The sequence below is a fragment of the Amphibalanus amphitrite genome, unplaced genomic scaffold (assembly GCF_019059575.1).
Source record: "Amphibalanus amphitrite isolate SeventyFive unplaced genomic scaffold, NRLGWU_Aamphi_draft 001093F_arrow, whole genome shotgun sequence".
In the NCBI taxonomy this organism is placed as follows: Eukaryota; Metazoa; Arthropoda; class Thecostraca; order Balanomorpha; family Balanidae; genus Amphibalanus; species Amphibalanus amphitrite.
Genome location: NW_024882587.1, coordinates 151397 through 171111, shown reverse-complemented (window position 1 = coordinate 171111; position 19715 = coordinate 151397). Strand labels below are relative to the sequence as shown.

Sequence of the window (19715 nt, the reverse complement as noted above, 5' to 3'; positions counted from 1 at the left end):
CGGAAAAGGTCATGTTGCATATCAGTCGATGCGTCTCAACAAGACAAACACAATGAGACCATCCCCAGCGTTCTAGCTCTTTCCAATCGCGAGTTATTGGCAAAAAACTGTTTGTAGCCTCAAGTGACCTCGGGTGACCTGTCTAGAGGCTATCAGCAAAAATGACACCTTGGTCATCACGAGTGGACTAAATCATTGTGATTCTGAAATATTTGGACTGTTCCGATGCGTACACACGGATCTAGAGGCATTTTCATTTTTCTCCATTGACTTGTAATGGAAAGGTCACGCCACTGACCTGACCTTAGGTCACAGATATAAAAAATCCGAGATATACAAATTGTAGGCGCCCATAACAGCATGCAATCCACCAAGTTTAAAACCTTTCTGACAAACACTGCAGGCTGGACATGATTGCAAACTTTTTTTTAGGCTTGGTCAGTTAACTTGACCTGGTGACCTGACCTGACATGACCTGGGGTCAAAAATCTCACACATTGTCCAAAATTGATGTACCAAAAGCTACCCCAAGCGGCGCGGCGCTACGCGCCGCGGTTTTTCATTCACACGCAAAAAACGCGACAGGGTGGTAACATATGCCCCCCCCCCACTGGGGCGAAGGTTAATGTCTACGCCACTGCTTCCGGTGTGTGTATTCAATTCAGTTCACCACGAAAACGAACAGCAAACCAACCGGCAAAGAACAACAATAGAGTAAACAGTGACCTGGCTCATGAGCAACGAGCAATATTTGCAAACATATCACAAAGTTCACACATAACTCAATAACAGAGTGAACATGTTCCTCTACCTCACTCAAGAGTGTATTGCATTCCGTTGATTGCAGACCTGCAGGCCTTGTCGCTTTGCTTTTCTGTTAACTAATATCGCATTGATCGCCAGCCAGCAGCCAATCATCGATGTCCCTCCTGCTTCTACGCATCATCGGGCGAGATCGAAGGTCTGGTGCCACGACCTGATCCTCGACCGCGACCGCGACCTCGACCAGGACGCCCTCGACCTCGACCGCGACCGGGCCCACGACCCCGCATGTGCGATGGTCTGCGACCGTCATCATAAAAGGATGGTCTACGGCCATCGTCATAGAAAGATGGTCTTCGGCCGTCATCATAGTGGGATGGTCTGCGGCCGTGGGCTTCGTCATAGTGCGACGATCTTCGACCGTGCTCCAAATCATCGCGCGGCGGCGGTATGTGGTCGTTGCCACTGTCGTAGTGCGAAGGTCGTCGATGTTGCGATGGCCCACGTCCTTCTTCATGAAGTCTTTGGCCTCCCGGAGGGCTTCGATCATCATAGTAGGCGGAAGGCCTGCGGCCATGTCTTTCTTCAGGGAAAGGTTGGATGTGACTCCGTTTATCACCAACAAGAGAAGACATGCGAGATCGAACATCATCATGGAACGAAGGTATCCCGCCGCGCATCTGACGCATGGAGGGCTGGTGACCACTTCCCATGCTGTAAAATGACGGCCGGTGGCCACTATCCATGCTGAACGACGAGGGCCGTCGGTTTCCTTCCACGTCGAACACGGATGACCTGTGACCGCCGCGACTCATGTCAAAGAACGAGGGCCGTTGACTGCGGCTGTGTTCCGCCGCAGACGGTCGGTGTCCCCGCGCCGCGCGCTGGTGTTCGTGCGGCGAATGTCGATCGGGCGAGCTGGGTCTGTGATGGGTGGACGGCGGGCCCTCCACGCCCGGCACGTAGCTGGGCCGGTGGACGGAGCTGCGCCGACTGGACGTTTGGGACATGAGACTCAGCCGGCGGTGGCCGGACGCGCCGTGCGAGTGGTGGCCAGTCGGACTGTACCGGGACGCGTTGGCGCCGACCCCACCCAGCGCCGACAGCAGCCTCTGGCCGCGAGAGGAGTGTCTGCTGCCACTGGGCATCATGCTCGGGCGGTGGCTGCCGTGCCGGCCGCCGCGCCTCCCGTGGCTGTAGATACTCTGCCGCTGCAGTGACGAGGACGTCGGGAAGACGATCCCGTTGGAGGAGACCATCTCGGCCAGCTGGTCGAGCTCCTCTTCCATGGCCAGCTCGGCCTCGATCTCCTTCAGCACCTTCTGCTCGGCCGCCTGGCCGCAGCAGCCGCGCAGGAACTCGAGTACGCTGGCGCGCAGCCGGACCAGCCGACCATGCAGGTCCACGGCGTCCTTGACCGATTCCGTGTCACTCTCGCTTTCCGAGTCCAGCTCGGCCAGTACCGAGCTCCAGAACGGACGCCGCTCGGCCGGCTGCCCTATGGTCACTGGCAGCAGCGAGCTACACAGAGTGTCGGGCCGCGGCCTGCCCTTCACGGGCCGCAGCCAGGGCCGCTCCGGCTGCGGTCTCCAGATCCAGCGGTAGGCCACGCGTGCACGGCGCATCGCCCGACCCAGGTACAGGTCGGCCACGCAGATGGGTCGCAGGGCGCCGAGGTACCGCCGCGCGCCACCGAGCCACATTGTCAGCCCCATCAGCCACTGGGTGAGGGAGAGCAAGCTGACGCCGCTGTGGTACGCCACTACGCTGGCCACAGTTGCCAGCCACTGCGTCAGACTGGGCACCTCCACCATCGCCGTCTGCGGCACAAGGAGCAGTGAAGGTGAGAAAAGCACATGCTTCATGACAGGGATAAACAAGTATGTATAACTGTAGCTTTGATGTTCACCGAGGTTGAAGTTCTGCTTTCATGAACAGACATATTTTCATCAGAGCTTCACAGCTCCGAACTACTCCGATTTCATCTCTATATCTCCACGACCACCCCGTTATCTCTCACGGTGGTATGGGCCAGGTCGGCGTGCAGCAGGATGCTGATGGTGCGCTGACTGTCTGCGGCCGGCTGCTCCACCTGTCCGGCCAGCGTCGTGTCCACCTCGAGCTCCGAGCAGTCCTCGGGACAGTGCTGCCAGCACTGCGAGCTCTCCGGGTGGTCCAGCAGACCGTCAGAAATCGCCAGCGCCTCGGCGGCGCCTGGAACGATCACCGCATGCTGCTGAGTGCTCGGGCAGTAGGTCTAGCTGTTAGCTTCCTCAGTCTATCTCTCTGTCTGACTCTCTCTCTCTCTCTCTCTCTCTCTCTCTCTCTCTCTCTCTCTCTCTCTCTCTCTCTCTCTCTCTCTCTCTCTCTCTCTCTCTCTCTCTCTCTCTCTCTCTCTCTCTCTCTCTCTCTCTCTCTCTCTCTCTCTCTCTCTCTCTCTCTCTCTCGACCCCTGTGTCCTCCATGTCCCAATCGTCCCTCACTTTTATACGTGTTGCAGTACGGCAGCTGTGGGGTAGTGCTGCCCTCATCGGTGTTCTCCAGCCACGGAAACATGCAGTCTATCTGGCCAAGCGCCGAGTCGATCAGACACGACCGCAGGCACTGCTGACGACTGCTCTGATCGCGACGATTGCTGCAAAAATTGGCGTCTCTCTTCTTCTTGGAAGCTATAAGAAAGAAGATTAGAGTCAAAATGTCAGGGCCAGTGTCACTTATCAACTTTGGTGTGAGATTCCCATAAGATATCCCGTATTGAGACCTTCTCAAAACATTTCGGCTCCTTTATTGGATTGATTTGGGCTCCCATGACCGACACGGCCTATAAGGGTAACTGTGGGAGAACCCAAGTCCACTCGTCAATGGGTACTTCCAACGTACGACGCTTTTTAGCCTAGCTTGTATTTGTGCCAACGTAGGCCTCATCTCAGATTGGCTCAAAGTGGACTTTTGCGCGAGGTATTTTATGCCAACTAAAAAGGTTCATTGAAGCTCTCAGAATGAGGTCCCCCAGCATTTTGTAGAACTTCTCAAATATGTTAGCTACAAAGACCGAGAAACAAAGCTTATAAGCATGAAATCTGATATTTATCAATGAAAGGCCGCATTTGAGTAAACCTTTCTGGTAATCAATTATCGCAATTATTTAACTATTCTGATCTGTAGGCATCATATTTGAAAAAAGGGAAGCAGATTTCTTAAAACGATTAATTGTCCGTAATTTATTTTTTTAGGCATACATGAATCTTGAATTTTGTCTTAAAAAACGGACGATAAATTGCGCAACATGTCGTCATCTCATATGTAAAGTAAGTTAGTATCACAAGTGAGTGAATCATAGATAATTGCAAAAATAAGAATTTTGGCCAAAGGTAAATATTTTGTCAATATAATGAACAGCGGTGCACGAAATTATTCGGCTTCAGCGCATCAAACAAATCGCGTATGGTTTGTGACATCCCACCTATACAGTGTCACGCTATAGAAGGAGGCGCTGTCGGGAGGCGCGATCGATCGTGTAGCTGATATCATCCCCTGTGTAGGTGGGGCGGTGATCCCGGGTGGACGACTCGACTCAGCCGGACGGGCTGACAATGCCCATTGCCCAGTGGTCGGACACATTACTCATCGGATCACCACCCTAGCCGGCGGCGGACAGATGGATTGAGACGTCCGTCACACGGGAGCAGCCGCTGCATACGGACGTACCCGGCAGTGCACTGTGTACGTGATGCTCATGTTTGTCGACTTGTGGGGATGGATGTTTACTCGCTGGGGGTATCGTATCGGGTGGATAGCAAAATGCTACTGACGGCGGACGGTGGCAGCTACAAAGCGTCCCGGATGGGATTGTTTACAAGTCTTACTCCAAAAGAACTTATAGGTGTTATGTGGTGAAAAATTTTAAACGGCAGGCGCCGTTCGCTTCAAAACTAATTTAGAAGCGGCATGAAGTAATCACTTATGTCATAAGTGTAATCCCAAGGTCAGGCATGAAGCAATCACTTATGCTGCACACTACAGGCTTATGGTCTTTAGGCTCCAAACTAAATTGTTTATGGACGTTAATGTGTACTTATGCATGTATGTATGCACATATCTTGCCTATGCAGCCTCTGTAGTCAAAAGTGGAGGTCATAAGTCAGACCCTTCCTCCTTATTCACGCTAGGCATAGCTCGCGTCACGACATCCTCCTAACCGGCCCCCACTGACCGACCAGTTCGATGACACTGGAGCGGTCCAGGGGCAGCCAGAGAGGCGGACGCTGGAAGAGGCCGCCCAGTGCCCGGTAGCCCTGCGCGGCAGTGGCTCGCAGCAGCAGGCCCACGCCCTCATCGGAATGGCAGAAGTCCCGTCTCCACAGGTCAACCGTGTTGGATAGCGACTCCTGGCACACCGTGCTGTGAGAAGAGTGGACGGGGAAGGTGGTAGAAAATGGAGGAAGGCCACAGGCAGGAAGTAATTGTGGTTAGACAGTGCTGGGAGAAGCGGGGTGAGGGGTTACATGGCTGGAAGGTGCAGCTATAGTCCCCTTCTTTCCCCTTCTTTTCGTTTAGCCCTTACCGACATTTTGCAACCCTCTACGGCACTGAGATCCTTCCACACTGTGTCATCGAGGGCTGCACAATCCTGACAGGCAATGCCAAGCATGCTCGTGTGCTTTATGAGCCCCTAATAAAAACAGGAAGGACATAGCGAGTGTGTAGTGTGCGTACTGCGTACAGTATCGGCGCCCGCTCAGGGCGTCTGGAAGGAAGAGGCAACTGCTTCCATTATGAAGAAGGGTGGATGGAGCCAAACTTACCCTTCAATGTCAAACGTGGCCCTGAAGACGTCCTGGTCCGGGTCCAGACGCACGCGGTACCGCGCACAGCTGGGCGCGTGGCGCGTGTGAATCTCTGTCATAATCCAGCTGGAGTTGAATCTCGGCCTAATCTTGATAATCTTGGCCGGTTTGATGGCGATTCTTTCGAGGAAATCAAACGTACTCAGGTTGTCCCACTTGAGGTACTCAATCCCTTTGAATATTTTGTGGGAGTAATAAAAATTTAGGCCGTCTTTCCTTTCGAAGTAGTCAGCGAGCAGGCGATACGAGTGTTCGATGACCAGATGCCTGAGATACTCGGCCGCGGTTTTATTATGGCTGTTTGCCATCTGCTCGGCCTGGTGGCCCACGCAGCCCACTGAGACGGCCACATCGATTCTGTCCAGCAGGTCCTCGGTGGGCTTCATCACCTGGCTGCGCTGCAGACAGCGGTTCATATCTGCGAACACGGCTCCGACCCCCCGCGGCGCGGTCATGTTCTCGAACAGCTCGCCCTCGAGCCGGTGGGCGACGGCGCGGTACGTGTGGCCCACCTCCAGCAACCGGGTGTAGTTGAGCGGCGGCGTGGGGCACAGCGTGATGTCCACTTCGTTCACAGTCACCCTGTCCTGGCTCACGTCCACCTGCAAACGCCGTGCAGCTGTGGCGGTCAGCTCTGTCCTCCCGACAATCATACCGCACTTGAATATTTATAGGAATGTAAATCGTTAGTAGAAGAACGTCTGTATCAAAATTGTATCGATGTGTTTTGCGCAAATCGCTTGGCCGATTATGTTGAAGCGTCTGTTTTGCATGTTTGTTGCTTTCGCGTTCAGTTGTTTTACTCCTCTCAATCAATAGCATAAAAAGTAATCGTATTCCTACGTGATTGTTCTAGATACGCATTCGATTTTATTTCGATTTCGATTTTACATACCTGAATTATTTTTCTGTCGCTGTACATGTCGTGCGTCGTAATCAGAACCACCATGAGGAAGTGAAACAAGAAGAGTAAAAATATCAGACGTATGCAGTGTCCGAGAAACTCCGTGAAACATCCCATATCGCTTGCGCTTTATGTTGTACCTGGCAGTGAACAAAATTCCGGTGAACAGATAGCATCATACATGCACATAACATAACACAGAGCGTTTTGCACATATCCAAGCAAATCATAGGTAGGTATACAGTAAACGATTAACGACGGACAGTTATGTAAGTCGTTGATTTCTGTTACTTTTATCTACCCGCTTCCAGACATTCTCGGACCCCACGCCGCGCGTAAGGGAGTCCCTAAGCATGGGCGGCGCCACCGGGGGGGACGGGGGGGACAGGTCCCCCGCTATCGAAAGTTAGGGGGGTACAGTACCCCCCTATCGGCGAGGTCCGTTCAATAGTTGATAATAATGCATTGTAGAGTTATCCGTCGCATTTAATGCATCGTTGGTTAATCAAGACAGGTTCTGAATAAAGATTGCTGTTGGGATGTATCGCAGGGGGTCCTGGCCATCTGCAAAAGGTGTGGAGCTGTGATGCCTGTAGTCATAAGGTGATCGGCAGGGCCTCGGGGATCGTGCCCCCCCCCCTTTTTGGGGCGCCAGACAGGGTTTATTACCTCCCCCACCCCACTGCCAGACCACATTGCCGACAAAACCAAGTTTACTGAAATTCCATAGATTTCCGTTACTATATGGATATTTTCCATTCCTAATTAGTCAAATTCAAGCATGGCAGCTCTACCACAGGAACCATTTGAAATATATGCCATTTAACCCAGCACTTGTGGGCAGAAGTGTTCGGATAGATCACAGGCAGGACCAAAAAAGCACGCCGTAGCCCAAGATCTTATAATTGGGTAGCATCGGCACCCTCTCGTCAAGGGGTTCGATAGCACTCGTTTTTTTTTTCTGCAAAACTAAGTTCGGTCGGCGGCCGAACGGCTGGGGGTCTAATCAAGCCCCCTTCCCTCCCCTTCTTACGTCAGCGGCTGTGAAAATGCCATTACCAGCTGTTGAAACATGGCAGTTGCTTTTGCATGAGTGCACGAAAGGGTTTTAGGTACGTGATACGTGAAAGGTTCTACATGAAATTGAGATACACCAGCTTATCAAATTGTGCTCACTGTGGTGCGCTCGGTTTTACCTTGACTAGTCTTTGAATTCTGGGGTGAAAGGGACCCTCCCACCTTCAAAAAAGTTAATGAATTGGCATGAAAGTGATGTCGCTCGGTTCAGAAAGAGCAAAAACGCATATCTACCAAATTTCATCGAAAAATATTCACCGGTTTTCAAGATATTAGACTTATACTTTTGTTTACTTTTTGGGATCTCCGCTGTTCCTAGCGACTTTATTTGAAAGTGCGGCATTTGTTGCGCGCAAAGCAGCATATACCACCGCGTGCTACAAAACGTTTTAGTCAAACATTTAACGGACGTTCGAAAGCCTGATGACGTCATCAGATTCCCGTAATGGTTAAGAGATAGGGACCACGCTGGTCCCACCCTGCAAGTAAAGGGAAGAAATTTCTTGAACACCATAAAGCTGCGGGGGTTGCGACCAGGATAAATGGTGGTTTCTGAGCCTGGCCGCAAACTTGGCTATCTCAACTCAAAACTAATGTTAAGGTGGGAGGGTCCCTTGAAACAGACCAGTCAAGAAACCTGTTCCATAAGGAGAGCCACTGATGCTAAAGAGATGAGGGATGAGGTTTCAAGAGACCTTCATTACCTCCCAAAGGGGTGCCACGCCATTTGCCAATCCCTGCTGTAGTTGTTACGATTGGAGGGTGAATATGAGAACGATGCAGGTCGTGACAGCTCGATCATGACGAACACAATGGTGCCGACATCACAGCTCTATGTACCGCAATTTTTGACGAAGTTAATCAACAAGGACCGGAATCCTACCCTGGGGCACTTCACCTGCAGAGGTCGCCGGACCTGAGACCCTTTCACTCAATTTTTTCAACGGTGCATGCGGCATGCGCTCGTTTTTCCCTTGAAGCTCTTGGTAAGTAAAATCCATCAGAAAGTGTGATCAAATAACGGCTGGTGACCTTCCATGACCTAGCATGACCTTTTGAGTGACCACCGATGACATGACCACTGACGGCTAGCCATTAGCTGCACCCTGCCCGTTGCATATGGATCAGGTGGTGATGTCATGATTCTGAAATTATATTGCAGTTTTGGCGCACTTGTCAGAGCAGAAAACATTCCCACTTTTCCTCCATGACTATATGATGATGAAGCCATGAAGCTGACCAGACGCAAGATCGAAAATTTGAAAGTACGAAACGTAAGTAGTTGGCACTGCTACTCATACCTAAGCAATTCGCAGCTTGTAGGAAACCAGCTTTGAGTTGGCAAGACTGCAAATTTTGATTTAGAGGCAAGGATGCTTGAAAAGGTGATCGATCTTATAGTTGTCCTATGATAAGTTTGGAAACGGGATGCACCATTCGATGTGTTTTGGGCTTTGCCAAGTTTCGCGGCGTTACGTGCCTCGTTTTTTTTTTTTTTGCATACACGATCAGTATCTACTTTTGGGATTCTCAGTCAGGCAAGCCCCCGTCCCCGTCCCCCCCTATCGAAAACCCGTGGCGCCGCCCCTGTCCCTAAGGGAGTCCTTTACATGGTTTAGGGAGTAAGAGGGTCCCTCTCCCTACACGGTTCACCACCCTCCAGAGAGGTAAAGGAGTGTAAAGGAAGTCAAATGCTGAGATGTTACATGTACGCTTCCTGCCCAGCGTGGATGTATTTTGTGGAGGACACGAACATAACATCTAAAATGCAGTCAAAAATGGTAGAATAGCACTATGTGCAGCGTCAGGTCAATTCCATTTTAAACAATGGTAGGTATCAGCCGTTTTTGTCATGTTCTGTACTTCATTTGTCTACATTTTCGAACTTTCGTCAGCTTTCCGTAGTTATCGCAACACGGTTCATTTTCTCGTTGTCCAGATTTAAGAGAAAAAATATTTATATGCCTTGCTATTTGGAAAAGCCTATACATAGGTAGTACATACATATTGATAGTTAGTATCCATTTTTGATTTTTGAACATTCTAATTACTTTTAATGATCTATTACGGTGTACCTGACGAGATTCGGTAGATAGGTGTATCTGCATAGGCCTAGCTGTTGCATCAAAAAAGCACTCACCCTGGGTATGCAGTTATCTCAAACTTGTAGTAGCAAATACTTAGTCCGTCTTCAAACATACATTTTCAACCTCAAAGCTTTATAAAAACGCTTTGACCTTGATTTTCACCACTATTTCATTTTTGCTGCTTTTTTTATTTTCTCGTGTATATTGATATGCAGTGCTGCCACCATGGGACAGATTAGCATCAAAGTATGAATGCAATTCTGTAACTTCAATCGGAACTTGTTACACATATGTTCGGCGACCATTCCTTTACGGGACTTACGGTATAAAGATCCCCAACGAAGTCTAACCGGAAGTTCATCAAGTAAGTTACTTCATGAGAAGTTTAAAACTATCCTACCTGCAGCCGGATCTAAAGCTCAACAGAATTTAGTTCTTAACTGTTCAATAAAAGCTTGCTGGAAACGCCATCAACGGATAACTGCCGCAGAAAAGCCAAAAACGCCAAAAACGTTTGTTGAATTTTTCAATGTTTCAGCTTCTCGTGCCTTCTTGGGTGTGTCACTGACACCATGCATTGTCCTTCGCACTATCGAATGGGGCCTTGGGACATGGTTGGGACATGGTTGGGACAGAGTTAGGACCTCAATTTTCAATGCTATTGTTTTCATACTAATCATATTTTTTCGAATCTATGTATTTAATAATGTCTTATTCGAATACCCCATCCCACCGCAGGATGTGACCCCTGCTGACCTGAGCTCGACATCTCTGCCGTGCTTGAGGCTGCTGCCGGACGGTCATGCAGCCACAGGGTGACGCCATCGCGCGCTCCAGACGGACTGGCGGACAGTATTCGGTTTTTGTTGAGAGACAGCAGCCAGGCTTCGCGTCGCCTTCTGTGGCTGCTGACCTGCCCCATTCCACCGGGGGATGTGACCGTTGTGACCTGAGCTCTGTGCAGACACGCGACGGTTTTTATCACTGCTGGTGACTGTAAACAGCTGTTAGAAATTTGCCAATGTTTGGTGCGAAATAAATATGAATGAATGAATATGACACAGCTGGTCTGGTGACAGGTCTATGGTTTACGAGAAAAGTGCTCGAAGTTCATTATTTTTACTTTATAACGTTCTTGAGATGACGGCACTGGGTCATGAATTTCGTTGACAGCTATGTATTGAGACGCACTCAAGGCAAAATGAAAGGCAAGGAGTGCACTGGGTCATCATCCGTTTTTGACCAACAGCTTTAACCCTATTCCTGGCGGGGGGGGCCTCAGGAGCCCCCCCCCCTGAGGTTTTTTGGTTATTTCTCCCAAACGCGTTGAGCTAGGAAGCTCAAATTTTCTGACTTTTCCTAAAAGGCTTCTACGCAACATGTCTGAAAATTTTGAGTTGATCTGACCTCAGGTCAGGTCACCAGAGGCGGTTTGGTGACCCTACCTCAGAAAAGTTTGCAATCACGCCAGAGCTAGAGTTTTTGACCGATCAATTTCTTCTCTTCAGGCTTTAGTTAGGGTACCAGTATGTGCAATTTGTATATCTCGGAATTTTGATATCGGTGACCTAAGGTCAGGTCAGTTTCGCGACCTCCCCATTATAAGTCAATGGGGGAAAAATCAACTCCCTGTTTTTACCACTAAAACGGGTCGGAATGGCCCCATATACCATACATGACTTCATATACGATCAACCTTCACTACCTTGAGGTCTGTTTTGCTGTTGGGCAGCTGTGAGGTCATGTGACGTCATCAAAGGTCACCAAAGGTTTTTGGCCAATAACTCCGTACAAGAACAAGATACAGACGCGTGGATGGTCTCATTGTGTTCAGCTCGTCAAGACGCATCGAATGATATACATGATGACCTCGAGGTCACGTGACCTGAGGTCAACCTTTGACCTTGACCTTGCGAGGTCAACATATATATCATTCGATGCGGATTGACGAGAGGATCACGATGATGCCCTTAGTTTGTTCCTATCTTGACTAATTCGAAAGTTATTCGAGAAAAACTCTCTCCATGTCTAGCGCCGCCATTTTGACTTTTTCGACCCCTGTGACGTCATCTTTGACCTGACCTGAAAATGACCTTGGTAAAAATTGTAGATCTTGACCGTGCGTATCCGATGCCGTTTACCGTTTGTCGCTATCTTGCTTCGTTCTCGAGATCTCAGGGGGGGGGCCGAATCGGCCCCCCCCCGCCAGTTTCTTGTCCCGGCGGAGCCCGCCAGGAATAGGGTTAAATCAATTAACAACCGTAAGCATTACACGATCACCGAACTAACACTGGTTTCAAAACAGTTACCAACATAATTAAAACAGTCTCCCATGCAATTCCCCATGCAATTTCCCATGCAATTCCCCATGCAATTCCCCATGCAATTTAACCGGTTGCTTGCTTGGTGGTCGGATGCTCTGGTTAGTGTGACTGTGGGCGCAAGGTTCATCCATCCGTATATTTAAAATATTCGGCAAATTTATTACAAAAATTGATTCACTTGCCACCTATCGACCTATTGTGTCCCTGTTGCGGCTGATAGGTAGGTAAAGGCACAAATGCAGGAGGTGATTATTTGCAATCATTATTGGCATAATAGCATTACAACAGCACATGACTCGGTTGACGACTTTTCAACTTTCTAACATAAAAATCGCGTGTGCACCCGTCTGCTGATCGAGAACTTTACCGTGATCGGATTGCGGTCAGTTGTCATGTCGTCAACTGCGGTTCATGTGAAGGGACGGATGTATCGCGTGGGCTTAGCCAATCGCACGTTTTCTGTGGGGCAATCGCTGTTCAAGAAACACCTTTATTCCCAAAACACAATGCCTAATTGACTTTATATTTAAGTGCACGTCACAACGACATCGGTATGCACTGTATTGACTGTTGACACGTCATCTGTCAATTAACATCCTCGATGAAATTACAGATATCTGTCTACATTTATTTCTCTTTTCGAATTTCTTCATCTTTGTTTTGAACAAAGTTCCTTAAAGCTTACATGCTTTTTTAAAGTATGTCGTCTCCGTCAGACTGATTCGACTCTGTCGACTTCCTGTGACAAACTCAAATGCTAATTATTAGCGATCTATAGGTACATAGGGCTAAGCTCTAGGATCTATGTACACCGAAACAGTTGCCGACTTCATATATGAATGCCTCTGCTGCTTCTGAACTCAGGCGCACTCTGTTGCCCTGAAACGCTCTCAGGCTGCGACTGTTTAATGGGACAGTTGTTGTTACTCTGCTCTCATTCTATCTGCCGGTCGCTGGAATATCTATACGCTGCAAACCACTTACACCGAGGCCCGTTCGGATCGCGTCGGGACGGCTGTCTTGGGCTGAGCCAGAGCCTGGTGCCGTCCCAAATGCGAAGCTACAGTAGTATTCTGCTTAGTGTTCAGACAGAGCTTAGTCACTCCACAAAATTTACGACAACCGTGACCTGTCAACGTAGAATTGGAGATATTTGACGCCCGAATGCCTTACTTGCGTGGACTTTCGTTTCGCAACGCATCACTTCAAAGCAATGACATATCTTTACGGTCTTATGGGTGACTTACAGAGACAATCTGGTTCCCAGAATGTCAGCCTATTGGCACGCTGTTTTCGCATATATCTTTGGATGTGATATGAGGTTCACATATTCAAGCCTTTTTCTGGCATGTTAACGTTGGAAGCATATACCGAGACTTTCGCGAGCGCGACATTCAACTGAATGTAGCACACAACCTTCAGTCCCTATCTCTTCTCATCCACCTTTGTCTTAACCCGATATTCACGATGGAAGATAATCCACAAATGTCATCTGAAGACCGATTCTCAGCCCCCAACATCGCGGCTTGGACCCTGCCCGGAGCGTTTTAGCAGCCTCGCCGCCTCGAATATCTTCTATCGATTCAGTGCAAACAGTGAACTATGTATGAAGTGTAGATGTTCATTGTTCACCTAGTTGTGCTTGGCTGCGGCACATAAGAGGATGTGGAGGGATGGCTCTCCCACGGTAGGCGAATGTATCGCGTTTTTTGCACATTTTATTAGGTCGTTCAATAAGTAACGAACAATCGGTCATAACTTCTTTATTTCTTTATTTAACACTTTCAAACTTTCACAGATTATCGATCAAATGTTTCTGAATGTAGCCTTTGCCTCAAAACAGCCACCGCCCGCCTGCACACACTTCTCCCAGCGTTCCGGCTAACGCCGGAATTCCGCCCGGAAAAACGCGTTTTCCGTCTTTTTCATCCACTTCATGACAGCGCACATGACTTCAGCGTCGGTCTCGAAGTGTTCACCACGGAGGCCATCCTTCAGGGGACCAGAGGTGAAAATCTGATGGAGCCAGGTTGGGACTGAAGGGCGGCTGGGGCATGATATTCAGCCCTGTCTCGCGATCTCCTCACGTGTGGCGTGAGACATGTGCGGACGAGCGTTGCACATGTGAAAGCACCAGTGAACTCAGCACGTCAAGGCGCGTCGAATGATATACTTGTTTGCTTGTTTAAGTGTACTTAAAAAGTTAAGTACATCTTAAGTACATCTTAAGTCCTAAGAATGGTCGAAATGCTTAATGTTGCATAGCATTCGACTCGGCTGTTCAAGAGGAACAGAATGATGCCCTTTTGGAAGCTTTAGCTTTATTGTGTGACAAGTTATTGGCACAAACATCATTTGACCTCAGTTGACCTCATTTGACCTGACCCATGGACAAGTACGCCAAACAAAGAAGCACCAAGTGACATAATGTTAAGTACTGTTGTTTCAAAGCACCGAAGTGATAGAAGGAAGCGGATATCGCCAGTATTTTCCTTATTGAATATTTTCCCATAGGCTTAACCCTCGCATGTGTGCGGCGTTTTCCAGCTTCTAATATGTAGGGGGGGGGGGGGTCGGTTGGACCCCCCCTTGCCGTTTGGCCCCTGATCGAGCTAGAGCTTCGCGGAAAAAACGAGCGTGTTGCCCGTGACGAGAGGAAGCCGATGATACCCAATTTTAAGGTCCTAGGTCATTGGTTGACCTTCCAGGTCAGGTCAATGACCCAAAGTCGGGAAAATCGGGACCTATTAGAAAGTCGTAAAGTGTGGCTGCTAATGGGTTTTTCGGGGTGCTGATCACGAATATCGTGTTAATTTTGATCACAGATGATGTATTTAAGCATTTAGACCAAGTCGGGTCAGGTCAGGTCAGGTCAACCAGTAGGCGTCGTGACGGGTATTCGTAGTACGTGTCAACCGCCTCTGACAGCTTCGTAACATGTTACGAAGGCACCAAAACTACTTCGTAAATGTTCAAATGGCTGCTAAATTCGAATTCAGCTCCACAAACTAGCCTAGAAACATGTAAAACTCGAAAAAGTGAACTGAGGTCACCCGAGGTCACCAAAGGTCAATGACCTGACCTGACCTTCAGGTGACCTTGACACCCACCCTAATGCATGGGAGCAACATCAAATCACATGTTTGAACGTTTGAAACCACGAAAAGCTTGCAAACGCGCGGCTAATGCGAGCCGACGTACGCCAAATCGCGATTCCGGCCAAACATGGTCTCGGAAAAGAGGTCACAGGTCAAAGGTCATTTGGGTCAGGGTCATGAAATTTTCAGGGTAGGTGTAAAATTGATCAATGCGAAGGTAATGGAAGTTTCGTCGCGATCGGCCGCTTTTTGCGCGAGTTATTCGCGAAAAACCATGGGGGGTCCATCCGACCCCCCCCCCTCCTACACATGCGAGGGTTAACATTACGACGTAATGACCTCTAACTGACCTCAGGTCAGCAACATGAAAAAACCGAACTACATGTTATACAACTCGGTGAACTTAGGACATCCTGAAAGTTTGAAGGAAATCAGTTCAAAACTGTGAGTTGGACAGCTGCGTAAAGAAAATTGAAATTTGACCATGACCTTGTACCGGTTTTTCTGACCTGGTGACCTGACCTGAAACGACAGAGACCTGAAATTTTCAGGGAAGGTGCTAAAAGGTTGCCCCAGAGGTTATTCCAAATTTGGCGGCGCTACGCGCCGCCGTTTTCACGTTATTTGCGAAAAACCGTAGGGGGGTTGCATCAACCCCCCCTCGCCGGGCGAGGGTTAAGGTGGCCCATAGCATCCACCAGAATGCATGGGACAAACAGCATTTCACATGTTGAAACGCTAACAACCACAAAAAGACTGGAAACGCACGGATGACGTACGCCGACAAACACCGAATCACTTACGGCCTGATCTGGTCCCGAGAAACAGGTCACGGGCGAAAGGTCGTTTCGATTAGGGTGATGAAATTTTCAGTGATCGTGTAGAATTATCCCGCGCCGTGACTATCTCAAAAAACGGCGGCGGGCAGCGCCGTTTACACCTGTCCATGCATCTTTTGACTTTTCCACACATGTGAAAATTTCAGACCTGGGTCGTTCAAGGTCAGGTCACCAGGTCACGCCATGTGACCTTCCCTCAGAAAAGTTCAAAGGCTCTCTACCACTACATCGACTAAACGATCACCTTCAGCAATTGCTAAGAATAACAGAAGGTATGTATAAAGCTTATAACTCATTTTTTTTTATATTTGTGACCTAAGGTCAGGTCAATTTTGCGACCTAGTCATAATGTCAATAAAACCCTCTCAACTATCGTTTCCTAGGTAAACATGACACACTCTTTCGAAAAAAAAATGCACCTGTGACTCCTCTGTGTACCCCTGAGGTCATTTCAGGTCATGAACGGTCACCAGCAGTTTTTGGCTATAACTTTTGATAGAGAGTGCTAGAGCGGTGAAAACACGTCAGATGTGTTCAACTCGACAAAACGGATCGACTGATATGCAGCATGACCCTTTCCGGTCAGGTTTGAATCTTGACCTGAGGTCAGATTTTCAAAATGATCTTTCAAGGTCAACGAACACTTCATTCGACGCGTCTCGACGAGAGGAACACGATGCTGGCAAATGTAACGTCGTGACTCTCTTAAGTCAAAAGGTATTACCGAAAATCATTTTTCGTAAAAACGGCTATTTTTAGTTTTTGCCCTCTGGAGGCTACGTTGAGCTGAGGTTAAATCTGAGGACAGTGTCCAGAAAGGTCTGTAAAAGGGCTACCGAAAGCGCTCTTCTGCGGCGCTCTACCTCTATTGGTTCCTGAGCTAGCCATTGGCAGTTTCCAAAATTGTTGTAATGGACTAAATGACCTTTGATGACCTCTGGTGACCTGACCTTTGAACTGACCTAAAAATGCCGAAACGTTCCCATCATAATTTTTGACGCTCTTTCGATTCCCGCTTACCGCGTGTCGCTACGTGGCCCAGGAGCCGAGTTAGACGGGGGGCGTGAAGACTCCCCCCCCCCCCCGCATGACACGGAAAACACAGGCTTCCAGCACGGCGCGGGTTATTTGTCTCGATGGTACTGAGAGTTTGGTCGCAATAAGCCGATTTTTGCGCCAGTTATTATTTAATCACGCAACATTGAGAGACGGGGTACGTGACTCCGTTCGACCCCCGCCCCCCACTATAAGTGCGATATGGTTAAGGTCACGATGTACATAAAACTATTGGTGCAAATGCCATGACGCCTACCATTGGCTGTCACAATTTGACGTTAAAAGGTCGGTCTTCTAACGTGGGTCAGGGTGGGGCTAAATCTTGGCTTAGGTACCACTTACCAACGCTCCATGGGCTATCACAATACATAGGCTTGGAGCTACATATTTCGTGTTTAGGCAAATCTGGTTCACGCACAGATGCACAGATGGTTTCATGCTGCGCTAAAAATGAAATGACGAATTCCATAGGATATATTGCAGCGTGGTGGCCCCTAGCGGTCGATGTTAATTAATTTCCTAGACTCCGTATATTGTCTATTTTTAACCGATTAAATGTATACGCTTAACCTTCGCACTTATAGGGGGTCGAACGGACCCCTTCGGTTTTTCGTGAATAACTCGCGCAAAAAGCGGCTGATCACAACGAAAATTTCAGTACCCTCGAGTTAATCAATTTTACACCTACCCTGAAAACCCCATGACCCTGACCCAAAGGTCCATTAACGTGTGACCTATTTCTTGAGATCATGTTTGGCCGAAATCGCGTGTCGGTGTATGTCGGCTCACATTATCCGCGCGTTTGCAGTCTTGTGTGATTTTGAACGTTCAAACATGTGAAATGATGCTGGTCCCATGCATTATCCCTCGCCGGCACAGGCCATTTTGAGCCCTTCGACGGCACGGTTGACCTTCCAGGTCAGGTCAATGACCCAAAGTCGGGAAAATCGGGACCTGTTAGAAAGTCGTAAAGTGTGGCTGCTAAGGGGTTTTTCGGGGTGCTGATCACGAATATCGTGTTAGTTTTGATCACAGATGATGTCTTGAAGCATTTAGACCAGGTCGGGTCAGGTCAGGTCAGGTCAACCAGTAGGCGTCGTGACGGGTATTCGTAGTACGTGTCAACCGCGTCTGACAGCTTCGTAACATGTTACGAAGTCACCAAAACAACTTCGTAAATGTTCAAATGGTTGCTAAATTCGAATTCAGCTCCAAAAACTAGCCTAGAAACATGTAAAACTCGAAAAAGTGACCCGAGGTCACCCGAGGTCACCAAAGGTCAATGACCTGACCTGACCTTCAGGTGACCTTGACACACACGGGAGTAACATCAAATCACATGTTTGAACGTTTGAAACCACGAAAAGCTTGCAAACACGCGGCTAGTGCGAGCCGACATACGCGAAATCGCGATTCCGGCCAAACATGGTCTCGGAAAAGAGGTCACAGGTCAAAGGTCATTTGGGTCAGGGTCATGAAATTTTCAGGGTAGGTGTAAAATTGATCAATGCGAGGGTACTGAAAGTTTCGTCGCGATCGGCCGCTTTTTACGCGAGTTATTCGCGAAAAACCATGGGGGGTCCATCCGACCCCCCCTACACATGCGAGGGTTAAGGTCCTAGGTCATCGGTTGACCTTCCAGGTCAGGTAAATGACCCAAAAATCGGGAATATCGAGCCTGTTAAAAAGTCGTAAAGTGCGGCTGCTAAGAGGTTTTCCGGGGTGCTGATCACGAATATCGTGTTAGTTTTGATCACAAATGATGTCGTTAAGCGTTTAGACCAGGTCGGGTCAGGTCAGGTCAGGTCAACCGGTAGGGGTCGTGACGGGTATTCGTAATACGTGTCAACCGCCTCTGACAGCTTCGTAACATGTTACGAAGTCACCAAAACTACTTCGTAAATGTTCAAATGGTTGCTAAATTCGAATTCAGCTCCAAAAACTAGCCTAGAAACATGTAAAACTCGAAAAAGTGAACCGAGGTCACCAAAGGCCAATGACCTGACCTGACCTTCAGGTGACCCATCCACCCTAATTCATGGGAGCAGCATCAAATCACATGTTTGAACGTTTGAAACCACGAAAAGCTTGCAAACGCGCGGCTAATGCGAGCCGACATACGCCGAATCGCGATTCCGGCCAAACATGGTCTCGGAAAAGAAGTCACAGGTCAAAGGCCATTTGGGTCAGGGTTATGAAATTTTCAGGGTAGGTGTAAAATTGATCAATGCAAGGGTACTGAAAGTTTCGTCGCGATCGGCCGCTTTTTACGCTTTTTTTACGAACAATCTTAGGGGGGTTGATCAACCGGCGAGGGTTATGTTGGGTGTCAAGGTCACGTGAAGGTCAGGTCAGGTCACTGACCTTTGATAACCTAGGTTCACTTTTTCGAGTTTTACATGTTCCTACGCTATAACAAGAGTTTTAATAATAAGAGTTAATAATTGTTCCTACCCTACATAGTCTTTGAAGTTAATTTCGCATTAAGCAGCCATTTGAACACATACGTAGTAGTTTTGACTTTTGGTGCCTTCGTAGCATGTTACGAAGCTGTCAGTGGTGGTTGATACATACTGTGAATATCCGGCTGGACGGCTACCGGTTGACCTGACTTGACCCGACCTGACCTAAATGCATGAAGACATCATCTGTGATCGAAACTTAAATGAAATTCGTGATCATCCCGATAAAAACAAACAATTACAGCCTCACTTCTCGAAG

At 48.6% G+C, this 19715-nt stretch overlaps 1 protein-coding gene across 2 annotated transcripts; it reads right to left on the bottom strand.

Annotated features, from left to right (window-relative positions):
- Positions 1–637: 637 nt before the first annotated feature.
- LOC122370041 lies at positions 638–10188 on the bottom strand. Of its 2 annotated transcripts, none has more exons than XM_043345292.1 (7): positions 9731–10188; positions 6505–6653; positions 5568–6211; positions 4976–5163; positions 3246–3431; positions 2783–2976; positions 638–2582 (listed from the first exon to the last, which is right to left on the bottom strand). In XM_043345292.1, exons 2-7 carry the CDS (start codon positions 6628–6630, stop codon positions 936–938), a joined length of 2985 nt encoding a protein of 994 aa, XP_043201227.1. In that variant the 5' UTR covers positions 6631–6653; positions 9731–10188; the 3' UTR covers positions 638–935. The 2 variants fall into 2 exon arrangements, with proteins under 2 accessions (XP_043201227.1, XP_043201226.1); XM_043345291.1 differs by having other exon boundaries at positions 6505–6523; positions 9731–10150.
- Between the last annotated feature and the right edge of the window lie 9527 nt (positions 10189–19715).